This window comes from Protomyctophum parallelum (genome assembly GCF_964188405.1).
Source record: "Protomyctophum parallelum genome assembly, chromosome: 21".
Classification (NCBI taxonomy): domain Eukaryota; kingdom Metazoa; phylum Chordata; class Actinopteri; order Myctophiformes; family Myctophidae; genus Protomyctophum; species Protomyctophum parallelum.
Window position 1 is genome coordinate 915,708 of NC_139713.1, and position 26,751 is coordinate 942,458.

Consider the following 26,751-nt stretch of genomic DNA (forward strand, 5'->3'; position numbering starts at 1 on the left):
CATAGCTTTTTCAGAAAACTGTCACGATGTAGAAGACATTTTTAGAATCTGATCTCAGGTCAGAATGAAAACTGTCAGGATGTAGAAGACATTTTTAGAATCTGATCTCAGGTCAGAATGAAAACTGTCAGGATGTAGAAGATTTTTAGAATCTGATCTCGGGTCAAAATGGGTTTAACACATTCAGTCCGTAGGACGTGTGGTGACGTCATCAGCGACCCAATCGATGGGTTGCAGTGACCTGTGACCTGTGTACACGTCCTAGCGCATCCTCTAAGGCCACTGCACGCTTTCACTCTGCCTTCATATTAGCGTCTCGCTCACGTAGCTGTTAGCGCGGCGGAAAGAACGCCTCGTATCTGCTAATCCAGGGCGCTTTCCGTGGTTTTGATCTATACTACGCGTTTCATTTCTGCTCCTCGTCCGCCTCTCGTTCAAATTGTGAACGCTTGGACCATTTATCGTTATATATGACCTCACCATTAACATCCTATATAAGGCAAAGTTTTCACATTTTCCTTCTGCTTTCAGTAGCATGTGACATGTCAAACTAGAGGGTTTTCATGATTCTGAATCCATTCCAAGCATTTTCCCCACAAAAAACACAAACGCTAAAATGGCCATCGCCACTTGCCCAAATTCACCAAAATGTGCTGACTTCATCACATTTGTGACAATTTAGGCCAAACCCCTTATATTAAACAAATTGCTCAATAGCGACAGCCGGTCAAGCAAGTGGATTCATGAATGTATGAAATATAGAATGTATTTTAGGCCAATAAAAAAGACCATATTTCACTGCCAGACTAATACAGACATACAGTACAGTGAACGAATCATGCACATGGTTGTTGTTTCTGTTCTTTTTTTGCTTGTTTGTTCTATTTTACTTTTTACTTCTTTTTTTTTTAAGAATAAACGTGTGGTGAAAAAAGAAAACCTTCGGTTGGTTTTGTTGAGGCGTTTGTTTCATTTTTAATTTTTATAAAACACTTTTCAGGAGGAAATGTTTGTATTATTTAGAGAATTTAATATGTGTTTCTTTATCATATTAACCCATTCTGACCGGGCACCCATTTTGGTGTTGGCATCATGTCGTGCTTTAGCTATTGAAAAATAGCAGATCTACAAGCTCATATCGCGCCACCGAGTGGCGCGATACGAGCTTGTAGGTCTGCTATTTTTGAAAAATCGAAGAGCGACTGACATTTTTAGAATCTGATATCGGTTCAGAATGGGTTCATCAGACCAGTGTGTGTCCGGCGGAAACCTCGTATGAATCTGATCTCAGGTCAGAATGGGTTAACAGTTGATTTATAGACGGTCACAGAGTACAGTACTAACGATACGTATCACATGGTTGACGATACTATATTGCTAAATTCAATGCACAAGTACTTAGTATTGATACAATGTATCTTCTAATATAAGTCCCAATACTTGATTCTGATTGGCTGGTTTCCGTTAGTTTTTAGATTATCTCCCGATAATCCACACCTTCAATCACTTTATAAATATATTTATATCGTTATAAATATATTTATATTGTAATAAATATATTTATATTGTAATAAATATATTTATATCGTTATAAATATATTTATAACGATATATAGGCTAGATGTAGCCTGGGGTCCTGCTTTCTATGCCATAGGCAGCGGTGTGCGTCCATTTAACAAAGGTGCAGACGATCAGAAATCAGCAGAGAGTGAGTGACGTTTGCGCTGCTCTATGCCGAATTGAAGTGGACTCAGACCCAGACTACTGTATGTCGTATTGAAGTAGACTCGGACCCAGTCTATTATTTATTGTTGCTACTATTGTTGTCTGTCTGTAGACGGGAGCAGGATGGGTTGGCGCCCCAGCCTGTGTCTTCCGTGAGGAAGAAGCCCAACAAACCCACGGTGAGGCCTTTAGGAGGGCCATTCAAGCGGAGCCTGCGGAACCACCATGGGCCAGGTGGAGCCTGCGGCACCACCAAGGGCCAGGTGGAGCCTGCGGAACCGTTGCGGCTCGAGAATCCACCATTCCTGAATGAAGTGCCTGGTGCTGGGACTCTGGTGCAACGCACAGTGACAGGGCCTGACCTGGTGAGAGCAGGAGTGGACCTGGTGAGACGTAGGAGGGGCCCGGACAGGAGTCAACCCACAGAGCCTAGTCCTCCCAGTCCCGGAAGAGTAGATCAGGAGGAACGGATTGTGTGGCCCTGGTTTTTCCCTAATGGGACATATCGAGGGTAGCTACTGGGACGTAAGTCGGGACTTGATCACCCCGGCTGGGTCACCTGAGTGAGGGGTATGATGTTGGGAGACCCGAAACCCCGATGACCTCGGGATACATCACTGAGGATACGTCCCAGGTGCATCCATTTATGTATGTATTTTGTTATATTGCACTGAATGAGGCTCAGGAATATAAAGGGTTAACCCATTCTGAACGGGACCCCCTTTTGGTGTTGTAACCATTATGTTATACTTTAGCTATTGACAAATAGCAACTCGACCGGCCTGCACCACGCAACGTCATACTGTAGGCTACTGTGCTGCGCTGCGCTGTGCTGTACCGCAGGGGTCCGCAATAGTTTTCACAAAGCACTGTTGTAGGCTCTCTCTGAGCTGCAGGTATGGGGTATGGCCAGTGGGGGGCAGTGATATTTCACAAACTCATTTTTACAAACTTCACATTCAAGGTTATTTTTTTGTTTTTACGTTTTTTCTGTAAATTACAGTGATACAAAGCAGTGGTCCTCGAACCTTTTTCATGTCAAGGACCCCCAACTTGACACTAATTAATTAGCCCCACGGACCCCCGTTTGAAGGTCCAGGAGGGACCCCCATAAGAGAAGATTTTCACGGCTCTAGCAGTGATTCTCAACCCGTTTAATCTCAAGGACCCCCAGTTTGACATGCATTAGTCTACGGACCCCCATTTAATGGCATTTATATCTCTGCGACCCCAATTTATATTGTAAAATCAATGTTATGATGAGAGTGTAATGGAACCAAATGGACAGTTCTGTAACTCCTGAGGGTCCATTTTTGGTAACACATGGAACCAAAATGGACCCTTTTGATTGATTGATTGAAATATTTATTAACAGTTTGCAGAATTTACAGTACATTTCAAGCACAAACTCAATACAGAGACTGTTAACTGTGAGTGGACGACCCAATTAAGCATTACACTTGTTTACAACAGGGTCCACATTGTTCAATTCATCAAAACATTTAGAGACATACAAATAGACATTTCTATGTAGCTAAAGAACAGAACAGGAATTCATCAGCAAAAAGGGAAAAGATACATATACAGTGAGGGGAAAGGGGGGGGGGGTGGGGTGGGGGGGATTCAGATCTTACAGAGGCCAGTTTCGAATTGCAGCCATCCGTAGGTGCCCTTTGAGAGCGGTTTTGAAGGAGTCAAGGGATTCACATGTCTTAATGACTGTTGGTAGGGCGTTCCACATTTTGGTGGCATAGGAGCGAAACGAATTTAGTCCCTTGTTTGTGCCGAATCTGGGTTGTACATGGTTTGTTGCACTCCCTCTGGTGTTGTGGGTGTGGACTTCGTTTACATTATTAATGAAGTATTTAGACAGGTACATGGGTATCTTGGTGGTGTAACGAATCTTGTGGACCAGACCCATTGCAAGATGCTGTACTCTGTCGTTGACCCTAAGCCATCCCGAGTGCAGTACTTTCATCCGACGGAGCATTGGTCCGAACGACAACCTACCTCCTCCCTCACCCTAACCCTAACCTCCCCCGGGGCAGACACCTAAACCTAACCGCAACCCTCTCCCGACCCGCAGCGCACCTCTGTCGGATGATAGTATGCCTCCCAGCCTGTCAAAGTGGGCAGGGGTGAGGTGGGTTCGGGGGGTGAGGCCAAGTAGGAGCCTGACCAGTTTGTTTTGGGAGGTCTGGAGCCTTGTTTTAAGGGCCTTTGAGGTGCTGTGGTACCAAGAGGTGGATGCATAGTCAAAGAAACCTTGTACGAGGGCTCCTGTTAAGGTCTTCAAGGTGTTTTTGTTGACCAGTGAGGAGATCCTGTAAGGCTACAGTCTGCATTACCAAATGGATACAGGTCTGTAACCAAATGGACCCTTACAGGTCTGTAACCAAATGGACCCTTATATACAGTCCAGGATGAAAAGGGCTCGCTTCTTTTTTTGGGGGGGGGGGGGGGGCGGGCGGCTTGTTTTCATAGACCTGGTTTTGCTTGCTTCTCTCACACGATCTGGCAACCCCAGTCAGTCCGTTAGCATGTTAGCAGGCTAGCATTAGCATTAGCATCATTCTCCACCAACAACAACATGCAGTTAGCTTTAGCATCTCCATTAGCATTAGCATCTCCACCATCAACAACATGCAGTTAGCTTTAGCATCTCCATTAGCATTAGCATCCCCACCATCAACAACATGCAGTTAGCTTTAGCATCGCCATTAGCATTAGCATCCCCGTCGGTAACAACATGCAGTTAGCTCTGAGTAAGACCTTCGGCCAGAAGCCCATTAAGTTCCAGCTCGAGCAGGATGGGGATTTCTTCATGGTTGGATCTGAGGTGAGGAATAAATTATAACGATCTAAAGAATAACAATAATATAACGATGTTATTTTATTCATGCGTTAATTAATGCTCCTTTTAGAGGGTCGGGTTGATGCTAAGCTGCTAATGCTAACATGGAAGTATAACTGAAGTACAAAGAGACCCCTTAGCCCCGCGGACCCCCACACAGACCCTCCTTAGCCCCGCGGACCCCCACACAGACCCTCCTTAGCCCCGCGGACCCCCACACTGACCCCCCTTAGCCCCGCGGACCCCCACACTGACCCCCCTTAGCCCCGCGGACCCCCACACTGACCCCCCTTAGCCCCGCGGACCCCCATTTCAAGAGGTATGCCAGGGACCCCCCCATAGGAGAAGATAGTCAGGACCCCCAGTTTGACATGCATTAGTCTACGGACCCCCATTTAATGTCATTTATATCTCTGGGACCCCCAATTTATATTGTAGAATCAATGTTAATTTAACTCTGTGGTCCATTTGTACCTGTTATAACCTGTATACAGCAGTGTTTCTCAATCAGTGGTCCGGGGACCCCCAGTGGTCCTTGAGGGACCCCCAGTGGTCCCTGAGGGTCTACAGGGGACCCCCAGTGGTCCTTGAGGGACCCCCAGTGGTCCCTGAGGGTCCCTGTGCTACAGGGGACCCTCAGGGACCCTCAGTGGTCCCTGAGGGTCCTACAGGGGACCCCCAGTGGTCCCTGAGGGTCCCTGTGCTACAGGGGACCCTCAGGGACCCCCAGTGGTCCCTGAGGGTCCCTGTGCTACAGGGGACCCTCAGTGGTCCCTGAGGGTCCCTGTGCTACAGGGGACCCCCAGTGGTCCCTGAGGGTCCCTGTGCTACAGGGGACCCCCAGTGGTCCCTGAGGGTCCTACAGGGGACGCCCAGTGGTCCCTGAGGGTCCTACAGGGGACCCCCAGTGGTCCCTGAGGGTCCCTGTGCTACAGGGGACGCCCAGTGGTCCCTGAGGGTCCTACAGGGGACCCTCAGTGGTCCCTGAGGGTCCCTGTGCTACAGGGGACCCCCAGTGGTCCCTGAGGGTCCTACAGGGGACGCCCAGTGGTCCCTGAGGGTCCCTGTGCTACAGGGGACCCCCAGTGGTCCCTGAGGGTCCTACAGGGGACCCCCAGTGGTCCCTGAGGGTCCCTGTGCTACAGGGGACGCCCAGTGGTCCCTGAGGGTCCTACAGGTGACCCTCAGTGGTCCCTGAGGGTCCCTGTGCTACAGGGGACCCCCAGTGGTCCCTGAGGGTCCTACAGGGGACGCCCAGTGGTCCCTGAGGGTCCTACAGGGGACCCTCAGTGGTCCCTGAGGGTCCCTGTGCTACAGGGGACCCCCAGTGGTCCCTGAGGGTCCTACAGGGGACGCCCAGTGGTCCCTGAGGGTCCTACAGGGGACCCCCAGTGGTCCCTGAGGGTCCCTGTGCTACAGGGGACCCTCAGTGGTCCCTGAGGGTCCCTGTGCTACAGGGGACCCCCAGTGGTCCCTGAGGGTCCTACAGGGGACGCCCAGTGGTCCCTGAGGGTCCTACAGGGGACCCCCAGTGGTCCCTGAGGGTCCTACAGGGGACCCCCAGTGGTCCCTGAGGGTCCTACAGGGGACCCTCAGTGGTCCCTGAGGGTCCCTGTGCTACAGGGGACCCCCAGTGGTCCCTGAGGGTCCTACAGGGGACCCCCAGTGGTCCCTGAGGGTCCCTGTGCTACAGGGGACGCCCAGTGGTCCCTGAGGGTCCCTGTGCTACAGGGGACGCCCAGTGGTCCCTGAGGGTCCTACAGGTGACCCTCAGTGGTCCCTGAGGGTCCCTGTGCTACAGGGGACCCCCAGTGGTCCCTGAGGGTCCTACAGGGGACGCCCAGTGGTCCCTGAGGGTCCTACAGGGGACCCTCAGTGGTCCCTGAGGGTCCCTGTGCTACAGGGGACCCCCAGTGGTCCCTGAGGGTCCTACAGGGGACCCCCAGTGGTCCCTGAGGGTCCCTGTGCTACAGGGGACCCTCAGTGGTCCCTGAGGGTCCCTGTGCTACAGGGGACCCCCAGTCCCAATGTGGTATTACGATTTAAAGTTTTAAAGTTGAGTTCTCCCCTCAGATTATAACCCCCCTCCCGATTATGAAACAGATTTTGAATATTTGCTGGTAATTTATGGTTCTTGGCTTTGTACATTGTTATTTCTGTCTGGTACGCTACAATGTCTGTGAATTTGAGCAATTTTGTCTGTATAAAAAGTGGATTTGTGTGTTCGAGATAACCCACCTTGTGAATAGTCCTTATTGCTCTCTTTTGCAAAATGACAAGTCAATGAATTGATGAAGAGTGTTCAAGGCAGTTTGTTAACCAGCGTTAAAGAAGAGAGGCTAAAATGTCATCAAAAGGTGGTCCGTGGCTCAAATGGGTCTGAGAGGCTAAATGTCACTAAATGTGCTGTGCTGTACCCTGTGCTGTGCTAACACTGTACTGTACTGTACTGTACTGTACTGTACTGTACTGTACTGTACTGTACTGTACTGTACTGTACTGTACTGTACTGTACTGTACTGTTTGCATCTTATTGTCTAATATAATACTAATCAATCAATCAAAAAACAATCCCTCAAGGACCCCTGGGGGTCCCTGGACCCCCTGGAACTCCCTCAAGGACCAGGTCCCCGGGCCCCACCTTCTGGTGAACTTGAACCCATATGAATATGATATTCAGAGCTTGTGTTTTTATCACAGAAAGTAGAAGAACAATGATTTTATCATTTATAATGGATCATTTACGTTTGGGTCGACCCCTGTAATGACATGTCTTCTCCACTAGGTGGGCAACTACCTGCGCATGTTCAGAGGGTCTCTGTACAAGCGTTACCCGTCCTTATGGCGAAGACTAGCCTCTGTGGAGGAGAGGAAGAAGATAGTAGCTTCATCACATGGTGAGTCTGTCTGTCTGTCTGTCTGTCTGTCTGTCTGTCTGTCTGTCCTTATGGAGGAGAATGGCGTCTGTGGAGGAGAATGGATGACATCGTGAGACAGACAGACAGGTGTAATGGACGTTGACCCCTCGTTGACCTTTGGCCTCTGCCCTGTGCCCCCCCCAGCCACCAGCGTGACCCTGCTGAAGGCGTCGGAGTGTGAGGAGATCTTTGATGGAAACGACGAGAAATACAAAGCAGTTTCCATCAGTACGGAGCCCCCCGCTTACCTCAGGTAATACCCCCTAAAATATCTACCCCTATACCCTAGAATACACCTCTATATAGTATATACCCTAGAATACACCTCTAAATACCCTAGAATACACCTCTATATACCCTAGAATACACCTCTATATACCCTAGAATACACCTCTATATACCCTAGAATACACCTCTATATACCCTAGAATACACCTCTATATACCCTAGAATACACCCTACCATCAGTACGGAGCCCCCCGCTTACCTCAGGTATTACCCTCTATAGAGCGTCGCAGTCCCTCCCCCTTTCAGAACAACGAGTGGCCCATGAAATGAATCGCAATGCATTTTGACCATAGGCATTTCTTAAAGTATTTATTTAAAGACCTTTCAAGCGTCGTACGAAGCCAACTCTTGTCGTGACAAATCATGACAACACACACAATATTTTGGACCAAACACATAATTACAAAGAAGAAAAACAACAAAAATAGTGTTGTAACCTGCCGTTTTTTTCTACTTTCTAATTCTTTGTTTAGTCCAAAATATTGTGTGTGTTGTCATGATTTCTCACGACAAGAGTTGGCTTCGTACGACGCTTAAAAGGTCTTTAAATTAATAATTTAAGAAATGCCTATGGGCAGAATGCATTGGGATTCATTTCCTGGGCCACTCGTTGTTCTGAAAGGGGGAGGGACTGCGACGCTCTATATACCCTACCATCAGTACGGAGCCCCCCGCCTACCTCAGGTAATACCCCCTAAAATATACCCTAAAATATATACCCCTATACCCTAGAATACACCTCTATATACCCTAGAATACACCCTACCATCAGCACCCTCAGGTATACATAACCTAAAATATACCTACATTTTAAGGATGAACAATCGGGGTTCGAACCTTCGCTCATTAGGGTTGGCACTCGAATCTTAATTAATAGGCTTGAACCATTCGTTTCGTTTTGTTTTTAACTCGGAAATATCTCTCGGCGAGAATGCAATATGCACAATAAGAGTACTATGTTCATGTTGTGTTTACGTGTTACATGTTTAGATGTTATTAATAATCAGGGGGGCACACAACCGGTGCGCCAGCCCAGCGAGCGTACGTCATCAAAAGGTTTTCTGCGCGTAGATCAAAGGCATGCAAGACAGCTGAGACAGTTATGTAGAGAAATCTGACAGGCATTCAAAAGGAACTAAAATTCAATGTTAACTTCCTGTAAGTAGACTTGGAAATATAACTAGTGTTGACTAATCATTACACGTGGCTCTTATTTTGAAGAGGAAGTTATGTAAACAAGAAGCTACTATGGCCCAATCCGCTCCCTTGCTGACTCAATGAGCCCTCACTGACTTATACCTGCACGTTCATGTGAAGTCTGCGAGGGCTTGAGGGATGTCCCATTTGAAATGGGTAAGTCAGTGAGGTCTCAGCCCCGCCCCTTTATGTGCCCTTTGCCAAAGTCAGCATCGATGCTGACTTTGGCAAATAAATTACCCACAGTTCATAGCGTCACCAGGGGAAGGAGGGGGATATCCTCCGAACGTCAATCATTTAAGTATGCAAATTAGTTATGTATCACGATTAGAATGTCAACAAACACAATAACAATAGTGCTTTCTCACTGTTCTCAAAGGGAGACAGAATGGAAGGATAGGCTATATATTTAATAACAATAATAATAATAAGGGAACATGATGAGAAATGACTAATGAGCAAAGTAAAAGGATATGGAATGCAATGCATAAAGAATATTATTATATATGAATGTTACAACCCCTATCACACAGGAATTTATGAAACTGATAATGAAACGATCATCTTAAATACTAAGATAGACGTGATAGACATGTATAAATAGGCCAAGCATGTAGGTATACAGGCACTGACTGTGAATGAGGACAGTTTTTATAAAGTGATGCAAAGTGTCATGAATGGCGGACTCATCTTCAAAGTGCTGTCCCATTTCTTTCACAACAATGTGGAGCCCTTGCAGCCTCTCACCCTCAAGCACTTAGAGCTGATGTCACTAAAGTCAATGAGGGTCCAATCAGGGCTTGAGGGAGGCAATTGGGATTGGGCCTATGACACTTTCTCTGTGTTATTTCCCATCATGCATTGCTCTGTGTTGTTTCCCATCATGCATTGCACAGGGAACAGAAGACGAAGCGCAGCAGCCAATGGGTGCCCACGCTGCCCAACAGCTCCCACCACCTGGACGCAGTACCGTGTTCCACCACTATCAACCGAAACCGCATGGGGCGCGACAAGAAGAGGACCTTCCCCTTGTGGTGAGAGACGGTGTTACACCCTATAGACCTTCCCCTTGTGGTGAGAGACGGTATTACACCCTATAGACCTTCCCCTTGTGGTGAGAGACAGTATTAGGACAGGTATCAGTCAACAGGCCCGTCTATAGAGTTTAAATGGACAGGTATCAGTCAACAGGCCCGTCTATAGAGTTTAAATGGACAGGTATCAGTCAACAGGCCCGTCTATAGAGTTTAAATGGACAGGTATCAGTCAACAGGCCCGTCTAGAGTTTAAATGGACAGGTATCAGTCAACAGGCCCGTCTATAGAGTTTAAATGGACAGGTATCAGTCAACAGGTCCGTCTAGAGTTTAAATGGACAGGTATCAGTCAACAGGCCCGTCTATAGAGTTTAAATGGACAGGTATCAGTCAACAGGCCGTCTAGAGTTTAAATGGACAGGTATCAGTCAACAGGCCCGTCTAGAGTTTAAAATGGACAGGTATCAGTCAACAGGCCCGTCTAGAGTTTAAATGGACAGGTATCAGTCAACAGGCCCGTCTATAGAGTTTAAATGGACAGGTATCAGTCAACAGGCCGTCTAGAGTTTAAATGGACAGGTATCAGTCAACAGGCCCGTCTAGAGTTTAAAATGGACAGGTATCAGTCAACAGGCCCATCTAGAGTTTAAATGGACAGGTATCAGTCAACAGGCCCGTCTATAGAGTTTAAATGGACAGGTATCAGTCAACAGGCCCGTCTAGAGTTTAAATGGACAGGTATCAGTCAACAGGCCCGTCTAGAGTTTAAATGGACAGGTATCAGTCAACAGGCCCGTCTAGAGTTTAAATGGACAGGTATCAGTCAACAGGCCCGTCTAGAGTTTAAATGGACAGGTATCAGTCAACAGGCCCGTCTATAGAGTTTAAATGGACCGGTATGGGTCAACTCCTCTCCTCTCAGCTTCGATGACCACGACCCGGCGGTCATCCATGAGAACGCGTCGCAGAGCGAGGTGTTGGTGCCGATCCGTCTGGACATGGAGATCGACGGCCAGAAGCTCAGAGACGCTTTCACCTGGAACATGAACGGTAAGACTTGACCTTTGAGAGTTTCAAGTCAAATCAATGAATAGTTGTTAGAATTCTCAATGGGAGAATTGCGTTTTTTGAATTATTTATTGAAAATTCTCTGTTGTGACTGTGCGACAACGAAGTTTTAGTCAGGCTAACGTTGTGATTTAGTTTTAGTCAGGCTAACGCTGTGATTTAGTTTTAGTCAGGCTAACACTGTGATTTAGTTTTAGTCAGGCTAACATTGTGATTTAGTTTTAGTCAGGCTAACACTGTGATTTAGTTTTAGTCAGGCTAACACTGTGATTTAGTTTTAGTCAGGCTAACGTTGTGATTTAGTTTTAGTCAGGCTAACACTGTGATTTAGTTTTAGTCAGGCTAACATTGTGATTTAGTTTTAGTCAGGCTAACACTGTGATTTAGTTTTAGTCAGGCTAACACTGTGATTTAGTTTTAGTCAGGCTAACATTGTGATTTAGTTTTAGTCAGGCTAACACTGTGATTTAGTTTTAGTCAGGCTAACATTGTGATTTAGTTTTAGTCAGGCTAACACTGTGATTTAGTTTTAGTCAGGCTAACACTGTGATTTAGTTTTAGTCAGGCTTACGTTGTGATTTAGTTTTAGTCAGGCTAACACTGTGATTTAGTTTTAGTCAGGCTAACATTGTGATTTAGTTTTAGTCAGGCTAACACTGTGATTTAGTTTTAGTCAGGCTAACGTTGTGATTTAGTTTTAGTCAGGCTAACATTGTGATTTAGTTTTAGTCAGGCTAACATTGTGATTTAGTTTTAGTCAGGCTAACATTGTGATTTAGTTTTAGTCAGGCTAACACTGTGATTTAGTTTTAGTCAGGCTAACACTGTGATTTAGTTTTAGTCAGGCTAACACTGTGATTTAGTTTTAGTCAGGCTAACACTGTGATTTAGTTTTAGTCAGGCTAACATTGTGATTTAGTTTTAGTCAGGCTAACACTGATTTAGTTTTAGTCAGGCTAACATTGTGATTTAGTTTTAGTCAGGCTAACGTTGTGATTTAGTTTTAGTCAGGCTAACACTGTGATTTAGTTTTAGTCAGGCTAACATTGTGATTTAGTTTTAGTCAGGCTAACATTGTGATTTAGTTTTAGTCAGGCTAACATTGTGATTTAGTTTTAGTCAGGCTAACATTGTGATTTAGTTTTAGTCAGGCTAACACTGTGATTTAGTTTTAGTCAGGCTAACACTGTGATTTAGTTTTAGTCAGGCTAACACTGTGATTTAGTTTTAGTCAGGCTAACACTGTGATTTAGTTTTAGTCAGGCTAACATTGTGATTTAGTTTTAGTCAGGCTAACACTGTGATTTAGTTTTAGCCAGGCTAACATTGTGATTTAGTTTTAGTCAGGCTAACATTGTGATTTAGTTTTAGTCAGGCTAACATTGTGATTTAGTTTTAGTCAGGCTAACATTGTGATTTAGTTTTAGTCAGGCTAACATTGTGATTTAGTTTTAGTCAGGCTAACATTGTGATTTAGTTTTAGTCAGGCTAACATTGTGATTTAGTTTTAGTCAGGCTAACATTGTGATTTAGTTTTAGTCAGGCTAACATTGTGATTTAGTTTTAGTCAGGCTAACATTGTGATTTAGTTTTAGTCAGGCTAACATTGTGATTTAGTTTTAGTCAGGCTAACATTGTGATTTAGTTTTAGTCAGGCTAATGTTGTGATTTAGTTTTAGTCATATTTTTATCTCTAAACTTCTTTGCCTGTTTTGAGCGGTGCAACCACTCCAAGGAACAGCAATGTCCGTGTGTGTTCACCTATGTGTTGTTTAATGAGTACCAGTAGGGGCGCTGTTGTGCAGAAACAGAGAGAGGGATCACTGTTGCCTGCTAATGAGAGAGAGAGAGAGAGAGAGAGAGAGAGAGGTGATGGGGGGAGTTGCACCACTCAGTTCACACGGGTGTGATTTTTTTGTTACTATTTTGAAAATCATTTTTGAATGAGTTCAAATAGCCGATCTACAAGCTCTCTCTCTCTCTCTCTCTAGTGTAACTCTATGTCTCTCTCCCCTCACAGAGAAGCTGATGACTCCAGAGATGTTCAGTGAGATCCTCTCTCTCTCTAGTGTAACTCTATGTCTCTCTCCCCTCACAGAGAAGCTGGTGACTCCAGAGACCTCTCTCTCTCTCTAGTATAACTCTATGTCTCTCTCCCCTCACAGAGAAGCTGATGACTCCAGAGATGTTCAGTGAGATCCTCTCTCTCTCTCTAGTGTAACTCTATGTCTCTCTCCCCTCACAGAGAAGCTGGTGACTCCAGAGATGTTCAGTGAGATCCTCTCTCTCTCTCTAGTATAACTCTATGTCTCTCTCCCCTCACAGAGAAGCTGGTGACTCCAGAGATGTTCAGTGAGATCCTCTCTCTCTCTCTAGTGTAACTCTATGTCTCTCTCCCCTCACAGAGAAGCTGATGACTCCAGAGATGTTCAGTGAGATCCTCTCTCTCTCTCTAGTGTAACTCTATGTCTCTCTCCCCTCACAGAGAAGCTGATGACTCCAGAGATGTTCAGTGAGATCCTGTGTGACGACCTTGACCTCAACCCCTTGGCGTTCGTCCCGGCCATCGCCTCGGCCATCCGCCAGCAGATCGAGTCCTACCCGACCGACAGCCTCCTATTGGACGAGCAGGCGGACCAGAGGGTCATCATCAAGGTAGCGTCCTATTGGACCAGAGGGTCATCATCAAGGTAGCGTCCTATTGGCCCAGAGGGTCATCATCAAGGTAGCGTCCTATTGGACCAGAGGGTGATCATCAGGGTAGCGTCCTATTGGCCCAGAGGGTCATCATCAGGGTAGCGTCCTATTGGCCCAGAGGGTTATCAAGGACACGGTAGCGTCCTATTGGACTAGAGGGTCATCATCAAGGTAGCGTCCTATTGGACTAGAGGGTCATCATCAGGGTAGCGTCCTATTGGACCAGAGGGTCATCAAGGTAGCGTCCTATTGGCCCAGAGGGTCATCATCAGGGTAGCGTCCTATTGGCACAGAGGGTCATCATCAGGGTAGCGTCCTATTGGACCAGAGGGTCATCAGGGTAGCGTCCTATTGGACTAGAGGGTCATCATCAGGGTAGCGTCCTATTGGACCAGAGGGTGATCATCAAGGTAGCGTCCTATTGGACCAGAGGGTCATCATCAGGGTAGCGTCCTATTGGACCAGAGGGTCATCATCAGGGTAGCGTCCTATTGGACCAGAGGGTCATCATCAGGGTAGCGTCCTATTGGACCAGAGGGTCATCATCAAGGTAGCGTCCTATTGGCCCAGAGGGTCATCATCAGGGTAGCGTCCTATTGGACCAGAGGGTCATCATCAAGGTAGCGTCCTATTGGCCCAGAGGGTCATCAAGGTAGCGTCCTATTGGACCAGAGGGTCATCATCAGGGTAGCGTCCTATTGGCCCAGAGGGTCATTATCAGGGTAGCGTCCTATTGGACCAGAGGGTGATCATCAGGGTAGCGTCCTATTGGCCCAGAGGGTCATCATCAGGGTAGCGTCCTATTGGACTAGAGGGTCCCTGGAACAACATGTTTTCAGACGGGGGTCGGCGGCCGAATACAGATAACTCTGGGGGTCCTTGACGTGAAATTTCAGAAAAACGTCAGGATTTAGCCCATTCTGACCTGAGATCAGATTCTAAAAATGTCTTCAATTTTTAAAAAATAGCAGACCTACAAGCTCGTAGCGCGCCACTCGGTGGCGCGCTACGAGCTTGTAGATCTGCTATTTTTCAATAGCTAAAGCATAACATGATGCTGACACCAAAACGGGTTCCCGCCCAGAATGGGTTAGAAGACTTTATTCTAAATGTATTGAGAGTATTTACTCTATAGCCATAGAGCTATAATATAGCAGTGGTTCCCAAACCTTGTCATGCCAAGGACCCCCATTTGAAGAGATATTCCAGGGACCCCCATTTGAAGAGATATTCCAGGGACCCCCATTTGAAGAGATATTCCAGGGACCCCCATTTGAAGAGATATTCCAGGGACCCCCATTTGAAGAGATATTCCAGGGACCCCCATTTGAAGAGATATTCCAGGGACCCCCATTTGAAGAGATATTCCAGGGACCCCCATTTGAAAGATATTCCAGGGACCCCCATTTGAAGAGATATTCCAGGGACCCCCATTTGAAGAGATATTCCAGGGACCCCCATGAGAAGAGATATTCCAGGGACCCCCATTTGAAGAGATATTCCAGGAACCCCCATTTGAAGAGATATTCCAGGAACCCCCATTTGAAGAGATATTCCAGGGACCCCCATTTGAAGAGATATTCCAGGGACCCCCATTTGAAGAGATATTCCAGGAACCCCCATTTGAAGAGATATTCCAGGGACCCCCATTTGAAGAGATATGCCAGGGACCCCCATTTGAAGAGATATTCCAGGGACCCCCATTTGAAGAGATATTCCAGGGACCCCCATTTGAAGAGATATTCCAGGGACCCCCATTTGAAGAGATATTCCAGGGACCCCCATTTGAAGAGATATTCCAGGGACCCCCATTTGAAGAGATATTCCAGGGACCCCCATTTGAAGAGATATTCCAGGGACCCCATTTGAAGAGATATTCCAGGGACCCCCATTTGAAGAGATATGCCAGGGACCCCCATTTGAAGAGATATTCCAGGGACCCCCATTTGAAGAGATATTCCAGGGACCCCCATTTGAAGAGATATGCCAGGGACCCCCATTTGAAGAGATATTCCAGGGACCCCCATTTGAAGAGATATTCCAGGGACCCCCATTTGAAGAGATATGCCAGGGACCCCCATTTGAAGAGATATTCCAGGGACCCCCATTTGAAGAGATATTCCAGGGACCCCCATTTGAAGAGATATTCCAGGGACCCCCATTTGAAGAGATATTCCAGGGACCCCCATTTGAAGAGATATTCCAGGGACCCCCATTTGAAGAGATATTCCAGGGACCCCCATTTGAAGAGATATTCCAGGGACCCCCATTTGAAGAGATATTCCAGGGACCCCCATTTGAAGAGATATTCCAGGGACCCCCATTTGAAGAGATATGCCAGGGACCCCCATTTGAAGAGATATTCCAGGGACCCCCATTTAATGAGACATTCCAGGGACCCCCATTTAATGAGATATTCCAGGGACCCCCATTTGAAGAGATATTCCAGGGACCCCCATTTGAAGAGATATTCCAGGGACCCCCATTTAAAGAGATATTCCAGGGACCCCCATTTGAAGAGATATTCCAGGGACCCCCATTTGAAGAGATATGCCAGGGACCCCCATTTGAAGAGATATTCCAGGGACCCCCATTTGAAGAGATATTCCAGGGACCCCCATTTGAAGAGATATGCCAGGGACCCCCATTTGAAGAGATATTCCAGGGACCCCCATTTGAAGAGATATTCCAGGGACCCCCATTTGAAGAGATATTCCAGGGACCCCCATTTGAAAAGATATTCCAGGGACCCCCATAAGAGAAGATTTTTTCTCTAGCAGTGATTCTCAACCCGTTTAATTTCAAGGACCCCCAGTTTGACATGCATTAGTTCTACGGACCCCCATTGAATGGCATTTATATCTCTGGGACCCCCGATTTATATTGTAAAATCAACTAATCAACGGGTCCATTTGGTTCCATGTGTTACACTCTCAGAGTTACAGACCCGTAAGGGTCCATTTGGTTCCACGTGTTACACTCTCAGAGTTACAGACCCGTAAGGGTCCATTTGGTTCCAAACTATCGTTTAGCTGGGGCCCCCCTGGATTTACAGTAAGCAGAACAACACATGGTGATACATCACATACATAGAAATAGAACAATAGAACAACACATGGTGAGACATCACATACATAGAAATAGAACAATAGAACAACACATGGTGATACATCACATACATAGAAATAGAACAATAGAACAACACATGGTGATACATCACATACATAGAAATAGAACAATAGAACAACACATGGTGATACATCACATACATAGAAATAGAACAATAGAACAACACATGGTGATACATCACATACATAGTGTGAAGGCTCTGTGGTCCTCAACAGGCGGAACAAGGAATTGCAGCACTTTCAAACGGTTATTTATTGAAAACCAGTACAGTAAATAATAGTTAGATGACAAGGAGACGCTCGACATCCGTCTCTGGGTAGGAATTATAAGGCATACAGTATTATTGGCTTCACAGGTTTCCTTCTCACTGCCTGGAGTAGGGTGAGAAACATCCGTTAGTTTCAACTTAGGTTATACAGTCTTCTTACGGCACGACTCCACACTGGAGGGCTCTTTATGACAAGCAACAATAAGAATAATAATAATATGACGGCGGAGTCTTGCTTCGTGACGTCGTCAGTATTTAGCCTTTACTGTAGCGGATCTTCTCCCATAGCGGGGGGTTCAGCTCCGAGCGAGCACCTGCCGTTTAGCCTAACCGGCGTATATAATGAGTGCCTGCTTGCTAGACAGTTCTCAATGCAATGTCTTAGAATTATATACAGAATTGTAGGTTTCTTTCCGACCTTATTGTTCGTAGCTTCCTCGTCCTCGTCGCTGTGGCGCGGTCCGTGGAAACTGGAAAACTCCTCTTCTGTATGCCAGACAGAACTCAATCTTATAGGAAGAATTATAGGTTTCTTCCCGACCTTATTATCTGTAGTTCTCACGTCGCCGTCGTTGGCGGGGCTGGCTTCCATGCAACAGCCCGATACATGAGAACTGGAACTCAACGTTATATTTCCTTCATCCAGTCCCGCGGATTGTGTCCCTCGGACATAACCCTGGACGGATTCTATAAACCTGTGACGAGAGGAGTGACAGTTAAGACACGCAGAGCTATACACATGAGTGTGTGTGTTTGGTGGAAGTGCGTGTGTCTGCTTACCCCCCGACGGTGTGCGTGCCTCCTTGAGCGAGTGTGTGAACCAGCCGCTGTCAGACGCAGACTGATTCTGGCTTTTATATGACGGGTGTAGCCGCTAGCTGATTTGGGTGCGGTCCGTCAATCAGCTCAATCTGGCGGAGGAGGGCGTTCCTAACGGCCCGAGGCGTCTTCTGTCTGACAGCGTGCCTGGTTGCCCTGGCAACGCACTTACCATCGCGGGGGTCGCTCACCAGACCCCACAATAGAAATAGAACAATAGAACAACACATGGTGATACATCACATACATAGAGACAGAACAATAGAACAACACATGGTGATACATCACATACATAGAAATAGAACAATAGAACAACACATGGTGATACATCACATAAATAGAAATAGAACAATAGAACAACACATGGTGATACATCACATACATAGAGATAGAACAATAGAACAACACATGGTGATACATCACATACATAGAGATAGAACAATAGAACAACACATGGTGATACATCACATACATAGAGATAGAACAATAGAACAACACATGGTGATACATCACATACATAGAGATAGAACAATAGAACAACACATGGTGATACATCACATACATAGAGATAGAACAATAGAACAACACATGGTGATACATCACATACATAGAGATAGAACAATAGAACAACACATGGTGATACATCACATACATAGAGATAGAACAATAGAACAACACATGGTGATACATCACATACATAGAAAATAGTAACCATGAATCATACGTAAGCTAAGAACCTAAGAGTGGAATATCTATATAATGAAACTATGAGTCTACACCAGTGCCAACATTGGCACAAAGGAGGGTGATCACTGGCACACTGACATAAGTGTGTGAGAGAGTATTTTTGGTTTAAAATAAACAATACAAATAATGTAGTCAAATGAATGAAGTCTCTCACATTTGTATGTACAGTAAATTACATCCTGCACATTCTACATTCAATAAAACTGAACTCTGACTGGGGAGGGAGATAGGTGGGTTATTCTTAGTGAAATAACATATTTAAAAAGAAGGAAAAATGTTATATTCGTGGACAATCACAATATGTTGAAATTATGCATGTGGTGTCATTAACCCATTTAGGCCTGACCTAGAAATTAAAAAAAATATATCTTTCTAAATCCTCCAGTTTTCTGAAATAAATATTTTCACGATTTTTCAAAAATACAAGCTCGTAGATGAGCTTGTAGATCTGCTATTTTTCAATAGCTAAATTATAGCATAATGTTTAAAACACCAAAAGGGGTTCCCGCCCAAAATGGCTTAATGTCGATATAATATGGCACACTGGCTATCGAGAAAATAAAAACATGACCCCTGGTCTACACTTTAGAGTGCTTTGTTTACATAAAATATATTCTACAGCTTAATCAGACCAGTGTGTGTCCAGTGGAAACCTCGTATGAATCTGATCTCAGGTCAGAATGGGTTAATCAGACCAGTGTGTGTCCAGTGGAAACCTCGTATGAATCTGATCTCAGGTCAGAATGGGTTAATCAGACCAGTGTGTGTCCAGTGGAAACCTCGTATGAATCTGATCTCAGGTCAGAATGGGTTAATCAGACCAGTGTGTGTCCAGTGGAAACCTCGTATGAATCTGATCTCAGGTCAGAATGGGTTAACATCCACGTGGGGAACATCTCTCTGGTGGACCAGTTTGAGTGGGACATGTCAACGAGACAGTAAACATGTATATTATATTATATTTACAGTTAAACATGTATATTATATTATATTTACAGTTAAACATGTATATTATATTATATTTACAGTTAAACATGTATATTTATACTATATTCTACAGCTTAACATCCACGTGGGGAACATCTCTCTGGTGGACCAGTTTGAGTGGGACATGTCAATGAGACAGTAAACATGTACCGGTATATATATTATATTTACAGTTAACCCATTCTGACCTGAGATCAGATTCATACGAGGTTTCCGCCGGACACACACTGCTCTGATGAACCCATTCTGACCTGAGATCAGATTCTAAAAATGTCAGTCGTTCTTCGATTTTTTTCAAAAATAGCAGACCTACAAGCTCGTATCGCGCCACTCGGTGGCGCGATATGAGCTTGTAGATCTGCTATTTTTAAATAGCTAAAGCATAACATGATGCCGACACCAAAATGGGTGCCCGGTCAGAATGGGTTAAACTTGTATATTCATATTATATTCTACAGCTTAACATCCACGTGGGGAACATCTCTCTGGTGGACCAGTTTGAGTGGGACATGTCGGAGCGGGACAACTCCCCGGAGACCTTTGCGTTGAAGCTGTGCTCAGAGCTGGGTCTGGGAGGAGAGTTCGTTACGACCATCGCTTACAGCATCCGAGGGCAGCTGAGCTGGCACCAGCGCACGTACGCCTTCAGGTGGGCACGCACACACACGCACACACGCGCACACGCACACACACACACAGAGCATCAGAGGACGTACGCCTTCAGGTACACGCGCACGCACACACACGCGTATGCACACACGCACGCACACACCCACACACACACTCTTTGCTCGCACAAACCTTCAGGTGGGCACGCACGCCAAGCAGGTTCATTCCATAGTTTAGATTGGGAGTGAGTCTGTAGTTCTGACTGCAATGGGAAGTTCATTCCATATAGTTTAGATTGGGAGTGAGTCTGTAGTTCTGACTGCAATGGGAAGTTCATTCCATAGTTTAGATTGGGAGTGAGTCTGTAGTTCTGACTGCAATGGGAAGTTCATTCCATAGTTTAGATTGGGAGTGAGTCTGTAGTTCTGACTGCAATGGGAAGTCCATTCCATAGTTTAGATTGGGAGTGAGTCTGTAGTTCTGACTGCAATGGGAAGTTCATTCCATAGTTTAGATTGGGAGTGAGTCTGTAGTTCTGACTGCAATGGGAAGTTCATTCCATAGTTTAGATTGGGGAGTGAGTCTGTAGTTCTGACTGCAATGGGAAGTTCATTCCATAGTTTAGATTGGGAGTGAGTCTGTAGTTCTGACTGCAATGGGAAGTTCATTCCATAGTTTAGATTGGGGAGTGAGTCTGTAGTTCTGACTGAAATGGGAAGTTCATTCCATAGTTTAAATTGGGAGTGAGTCTGTAGTTCTGACTGCAATGGGAGGTTCATTCCATAGTTTAGATTGGGAGTGAGTCTGTAGTTCTGACTGCAATGGGAAGTTCATTCCATAGTTTAGATTGGGAGTGAGTCTGTAGTTCTTACTGCAATGGGAAGTTCATTCCATAGTTTAGATTGGGAGTGAGTCTGTAGTTCTGACTGCAATGGGAAGTTCATTCCATAGTTTAGATTGGGAGTGAGTCTGTAGTTCTTACTGCAATGGGAAGTTCATTCCATAGTTTAGATTGGGAGTGAGTCTGCAGTTCTGACTGCCAGGAGAAAAACGGTAACTACACACATTGCATAATATAAAAACAAAGCAAAAAACATCACACATTTCTCAACACATCACGAATAGACATCATAGAAGGGATTACGTCAAGTCAATTATATTTCTATAGCACATTTAAAAACAGCAGCAGTTGACCCAAAGCCTTTGTCCATCCACAGTGCAATAGTAGAACATGTAATACAATCGTAGAAACAGGCCAAGCAAACAAAATAACAACGGAAACAATGAACAACAATAAACAATAAACTTCACACTGTATTAAAAGCCAGACTAAAAAGGTGTGTTTTCAGGGTTAGGGTTCACGGTTTGTCAAAAATAGTGCCGCAAGCTACAAGCTTGTAGATCTGCTATTTTTCATATAGCTATAGTATACCATGGTGTTTTAAGCATTATATTTTAGCTGTTGAAAAGTAGCAGCAGGTTTGCTGTACTGTAATGTTCTAAAGTGCATGTTAATCCACCAGCATTATTGTTGCATGAAACGATGCTCTATAGATTATGTGTAGAGAGAGATGCATGTTTAAGCTCATAATCCACCCTCATAAAACCATAATGCTTTGATGTCTATAAATATACATTCTAAATTAATATCCATAGGTTTTCAACAGCTATCTTTTTATTTTATTTTGTTACTATTTTACTAATACTTTTACTTTGCTATTCGTTTTTTCTTGTTTGCCTGTTAACCCATTCTGGGCGGGAACTAAACCTCTTTTGGTGTTTAACCCATTCTGACCTGAGATCAGATTCATACGAGGTTTCCACTGGACACACACTGGTCTGATTAAAGCATTCTGTTCTACTTTAGCTCAGTGATACTCAAACTCCGGCCCGCGGCCTTCCATTTACATTTCACTAAAGTTTTGCTCTTTGTTTTAGTCACATTTTAGTCACCTGGAATGTGTTAGTTTTAGTCGACTAAATGTCATGAGATGTCGACTAAAACTACAGTTTATTTAGTTGAACAAACGTGTTTTGGGGGCTGAAAATAGCAGATCTACAAGCTCACAACGCGTCACAGCGCCTGGTAGAGATGATGATGATGATGATGTCATAATGATGTCATTGCAGTGAGAACCCCCTCCCCACGGTAGAGATCGCCATCCGTAACACGGGCGATGCAGACCAGTGGTGCCCCCTGCTGGAGACTCTGACCGACGCAGAGATGGAGAAGAAAATCAGAGACCAGGACCGAAACACCAGGTAAAAAATATATATAAATGCTTCCGTCGTACAGTCTGGAGCAACGGAAGCTCTGATCACGAGTAAAATATAAATGCTTCCGTCGTACAGTCTGGAGCAACGGAAGCTCTGATCATGAGTCAAATATAAATGCTTCCGTCGTACAGTCTGGAGCAACGGAAGCTCTGATCATGAGTCAAATATAAATGCTTCCGTCGTACAGTCTGGAGCGACGGAAGCTCTGATCATGAGTCAAATATAAATGCTTCCGTCGTACAGTCTGGAGCAACGGAAGCTCTGATCACGAGTAAAATATAAATGCTTCCGTCGTACAGTCTGGAGCAACGGAAGCTCTGATCATGAGTCAAATATAAATGCTTCCGTCATACAGTCTGGAGCAACGGAAGCTCTGATCATGAGTCAAATATAAATGCTTCCGTCGTACAGTCTGGAGCAACGGAAGCTCTGATCACGAGTAAAATATAAATGCTTCCGTCGTACAGTCTGGAGCGACGGAAGCTCTGATCATGAGTCAAATATAAATGCTTCTGTCATACAGTCTGGAGCAACGGAAGCTCTGATCATGAGTCAAATATAAATGCTTCCGTCGTACAGTCTGGAGCGACGGAAGCTCTGATCATGAGTCAAATATAAATGCTTCCGTCGTACAGTCTGGAGCAACGGAAGCTCTGATCATGAGTCAAATATAAATGCTTCCGTCGTACAGTCTGGAGCGACGGAAGCTCTGATCATGAGTCAAATATAAATGCTTCCGTCGTACAGTCTGGAGCGACGGAAGCTCTGATCATGAGTCAAATATAAATGCTTCCGTCGTACAGTCTGGAGCAACGGAAGCTCTGATCATGAGTCAAATATAAATGCTTCCGTCATACAGTCTGGAGCAACGGAAGCTCTGATCATGAGTAAAATATAAATGCTTCCCTCATACAGTCTGGAGCAACGGAAGCTCTGATCATGAGTCAAATATAAATGCTTCCGTCGTACAGTCTGGAGCAACGGAAGCTCTGATCATGAGTAAAATATAAATGCTTCCGTCATACAGTCTGGAGCAACGGAAGCTCTGATCATGAGTCAAATATAAATGCTTCCGTCGTACAGTCTGGAGCAACGGAAGCTCTGATCACGAGTAAAATATAAATGCTTCCGTCATACAGTCTGGAGCAACGGAAGCTCTGATCACGAGTAAAATATAAATGCTTCCATCATACAGTCTGGACTCTGGAGCAACGGAAGCTCTGATCACGAGTAAAATATAAATGCTTCCGTCATACAGTCTGGAGCAACGGAAGCTCTGATCACGAGTAAAATATAAATGCTTCCGTCGTACAGTCTGGAGCAACGGAAGCTCTGATCACGAGTAAAATATAAATGCTTCCGTCGTACAGTCTGGAGCAACGGAAGCTCTGATCACGAGTAAAATATAAATGCTTCCGTCATACAGTCTGGAGCAACGGAAGCTCTGATCACGAGTAAAATATAAATGCTTCCGTCGTACAGTCTGGAGCAACGGAAGCTCTGATCACGAGTAAAATATAAATGCTTCTGTCATACAGTCTGGAGCAACGGAAGCTCTGATGATGAGTCAAATATAAATGCTTCCGTCGTACAGTCTGGAGCAACGGAAGCTCTGATCATGAGTCAAATATAAATGCTTCCGTCGTACAGTCTGGAGCAACGGAAGCTCTGATCATGAGTCAAATATAAATGCTTCCGTCGTACAGTCTGGAGCAACGGAAGCTCTGATCATGAGTCAAATATAAATGCTTCCGTCGTACAGTCTGGAGCGACGGAAGCTCTGATCATGAGTCAAATATAAATGCTTCCGTCGTACAGTCTGGAGCAACGGAAGCTCTGATCATGAGTCAAATATAAATGCTTCCGTCATACAGTCTGGAGCAACGGAAGCTCTGATCATGAGTAAAATATAAATGCTTCCCTCATACAGTCTGGAGCAACGGAAGCTCTGATCATGAGTCAAATATAAATGCTTCCGTCATACAGTCTGGAGCAACGGAAGCTCTGATCATGAGTAAAATATAAATGCTTCCGTCGTACAGTCGGGAGCAACGGAAGCTCTGATCATGAGTAAAATATAAATGCTTCCGTCATACAGTCTGGAGCAACGGAAGCTCTGATCATGAGTCAAATATAAATGCATAAATGCTTCCGTCGTACAGTCTGGAGCAACGGAAGCTCTGATCATGAGTCAAATATAAATGCTTCCGTCATACAGTCTGGAGCAACGGAAGCTCTGATCATGAGTCAAATATAAATGCATAAATGCTTCCGTCGTACAGTCTGGAGCAACGGAAGCTCTGATCATGAGTCAAATATAAATGCTTCCGTCATACAGTCTGGAGCAACGGAAGCTCTGATCATGAGTCAAATATAAATGCTTCCGTCATACAGTCTGGAGCAACGGAAGCTCTGATCATGAGTAAAATATAAATGCTTCCGTCATACAGTCTGGATCAACGGAAGCTCTGATCATGAGTAAAATATAAATGCTTCCGTCGTACAGTCTGGAGCAACGGAAGCTCTGATCATGAGTAAAATATAAATGCTTCCGTCATACAGTCTGGAGCAACGGAAGCTCTGATCATGAGTCAAATATAAATGCTTCCGTCGTACAGTCTGGAGCAACGGAAGCTCTGATCATGAGTAAAATATAAATGCTTCCGTCATACAGTCTGGAGCAACGGAAGCTCTGATCATGAGTAAAATATAAATGCTTCCGTCGTACAGTCTGGAGCAACGGAAGCTCTGATCATGAGTGAAATATAAATGCTCATTCAGATGGTGTAACAGGTGTAGTTCCAGACTCATTCAGATGGTCTAACAGGTGTAGTTCCAGACTGTAATAGTCGTCTGGCTACGCGAGACTCATTTAGAACTAACTGTTTTTACTTTACTTCCTGCAGACGCATGAGAAGACTGGCCAACACCGCCCCCTCCTGGTAGGAGAGTCCCTGGAGGAATGACCACATGACGAGAGAGAGAGACACACACACGCATGCACACACACACGCACACATGCACACACACACACACACACACACATCCCACTGATTATGCAGTAAGTGACACATTCCTCTCACTCAACTGGAACGTTCTTCCAACTCAACCAAACCGTTTCCATCTCGACACATTCATTAATTAATACGTTAAACGTTAAACCATTCGTCATTTCTTAACAACTTGGAGATAGCGGCTTTGTCGCGGAGCCGGTGACGAGGCTGGCGCTTTATGACGACGTCACCGGAAATCAACCAACCAACCAGCCGGGCTCGCTGCAAGGGCTTCTGGGAGACTGAGTCCAATGCAACGTGAAGGAGGGGGGTGTGGACGATCTCTCTGTGACGGTGTGATCAATAAGAAAGCGTCAGACTGTCCGTCATAAGGAGGTAGATTTATACGACTGTAAACACCGGTGGTCTGAGTGACATGTTGCTTTACACTATAAACCACGGAATGTGTTAATATTTGGATATTTAAAGATAATACTTGGGCGTCTAAAGATAATACTCGTCTGTTACTGGTTCTGTACGTTACGTATAAGATAATGATGTAATATCATATTATGTTATGTTCTGGGGACGCTCAAAGTTACATGGGTGACGTTGATCAAAATAACAATTCTTCTACATTCTCTAATTGTAGATAGACTTCTTCTGGTGAATTAACTAATGCAGATGTTTAACAATAATTTAACTCATGAAGCGTTGGGGTTAAAGATCTAATAAGGGTCCATTTGGTTAGCAACTCTGCGACATTTAGTTGCATGGGGACCACCTGGAACCCCCTCAAGGACCACTGGTGGTCCCCGGACCACCTGGAACCCCCTCAAGGAACCCTGGTGGTCCCCGGACCACCTGGAACCCCCTCAAGGACCCCTAGTGGTCCCCGGACCACTGGTTGAGAACCGCTGATCTAGAAGGATGTGAACATAATTTGGTTTTTGTTCTGTTTTTCTCTTTTTCTTTTTCTTTTTTACATTCTCTGAACTTTGAAGTGGACTTTATGGAACTTTTGTAAAATAAAAAGCATAAAAGATAATTTGGATTTGTGTTTCTGTTCGGGTTTCTTGTTTAAAGGTTAGTACATCACTGAGGATACGTCCCAGGTGGGTTAGTACATCACTGAGGAT

At 45.1% G+C, this 26,751-nt stretch overlaps 1 protein-coding gene across 1 annotated transcript; it reads left to right on the plus strand.

The window, feature by feature from the left end:
* Positions 1-4,399: 4,399 nt before the first annotated feature.
* Positions 4,400-26,644, plus strand: LOC310878777 (SWI/SNF-related matrix-associated actin-dependent regulator of chromatin subfamily B member 1). Its single transcript, XM_083793165.1, has 9 exons — positions 4,400-4,564; positions 7,365-7,476; positions 7,642-7,750; positions 9,879-10,016; positions 10,941-11,068; positions 13,572-13,741; positions 20,192-20,382; positions 22,473-22,604; positions 25,526-26,644. Exons 1-9 carry the CDS (start codon positions 4,475-4,477, stop codon positions 25,563-25,565), a joined length of 1,110 nt encoding a protein of 369 aa, XP_083649291.1. The 5' UTR covers positions 4,400-4,474; the 3' UTR covers positions 25,566-26,644.
* Positions 26,645-26,751: the final 107 nt, after the last annotated feature.

Coding starts and splice junctions, on each gene's coding strand:
- LOC310878777 (XM_083793165.1), top strand. CDS start 4,475: ATGCAGTTAGCTCTGAGTAAGACCTTCGGCCAGAAGCCCATTAAGTTC. Junction 7,477..7,641: donor GATAGTAGCTTCATCACATG/GTGAGTCTGTCT, acceptor TGCCCCCCCCAG/CCACCAGCGTGACCCTGCTG. Junction 22,605..25,525: donor GACCAGGACCGAAACACCAG/GTAAAAAATATA, acceptor TACTTCCTGCAG/ACGCATGAGAAGACTGGCCA.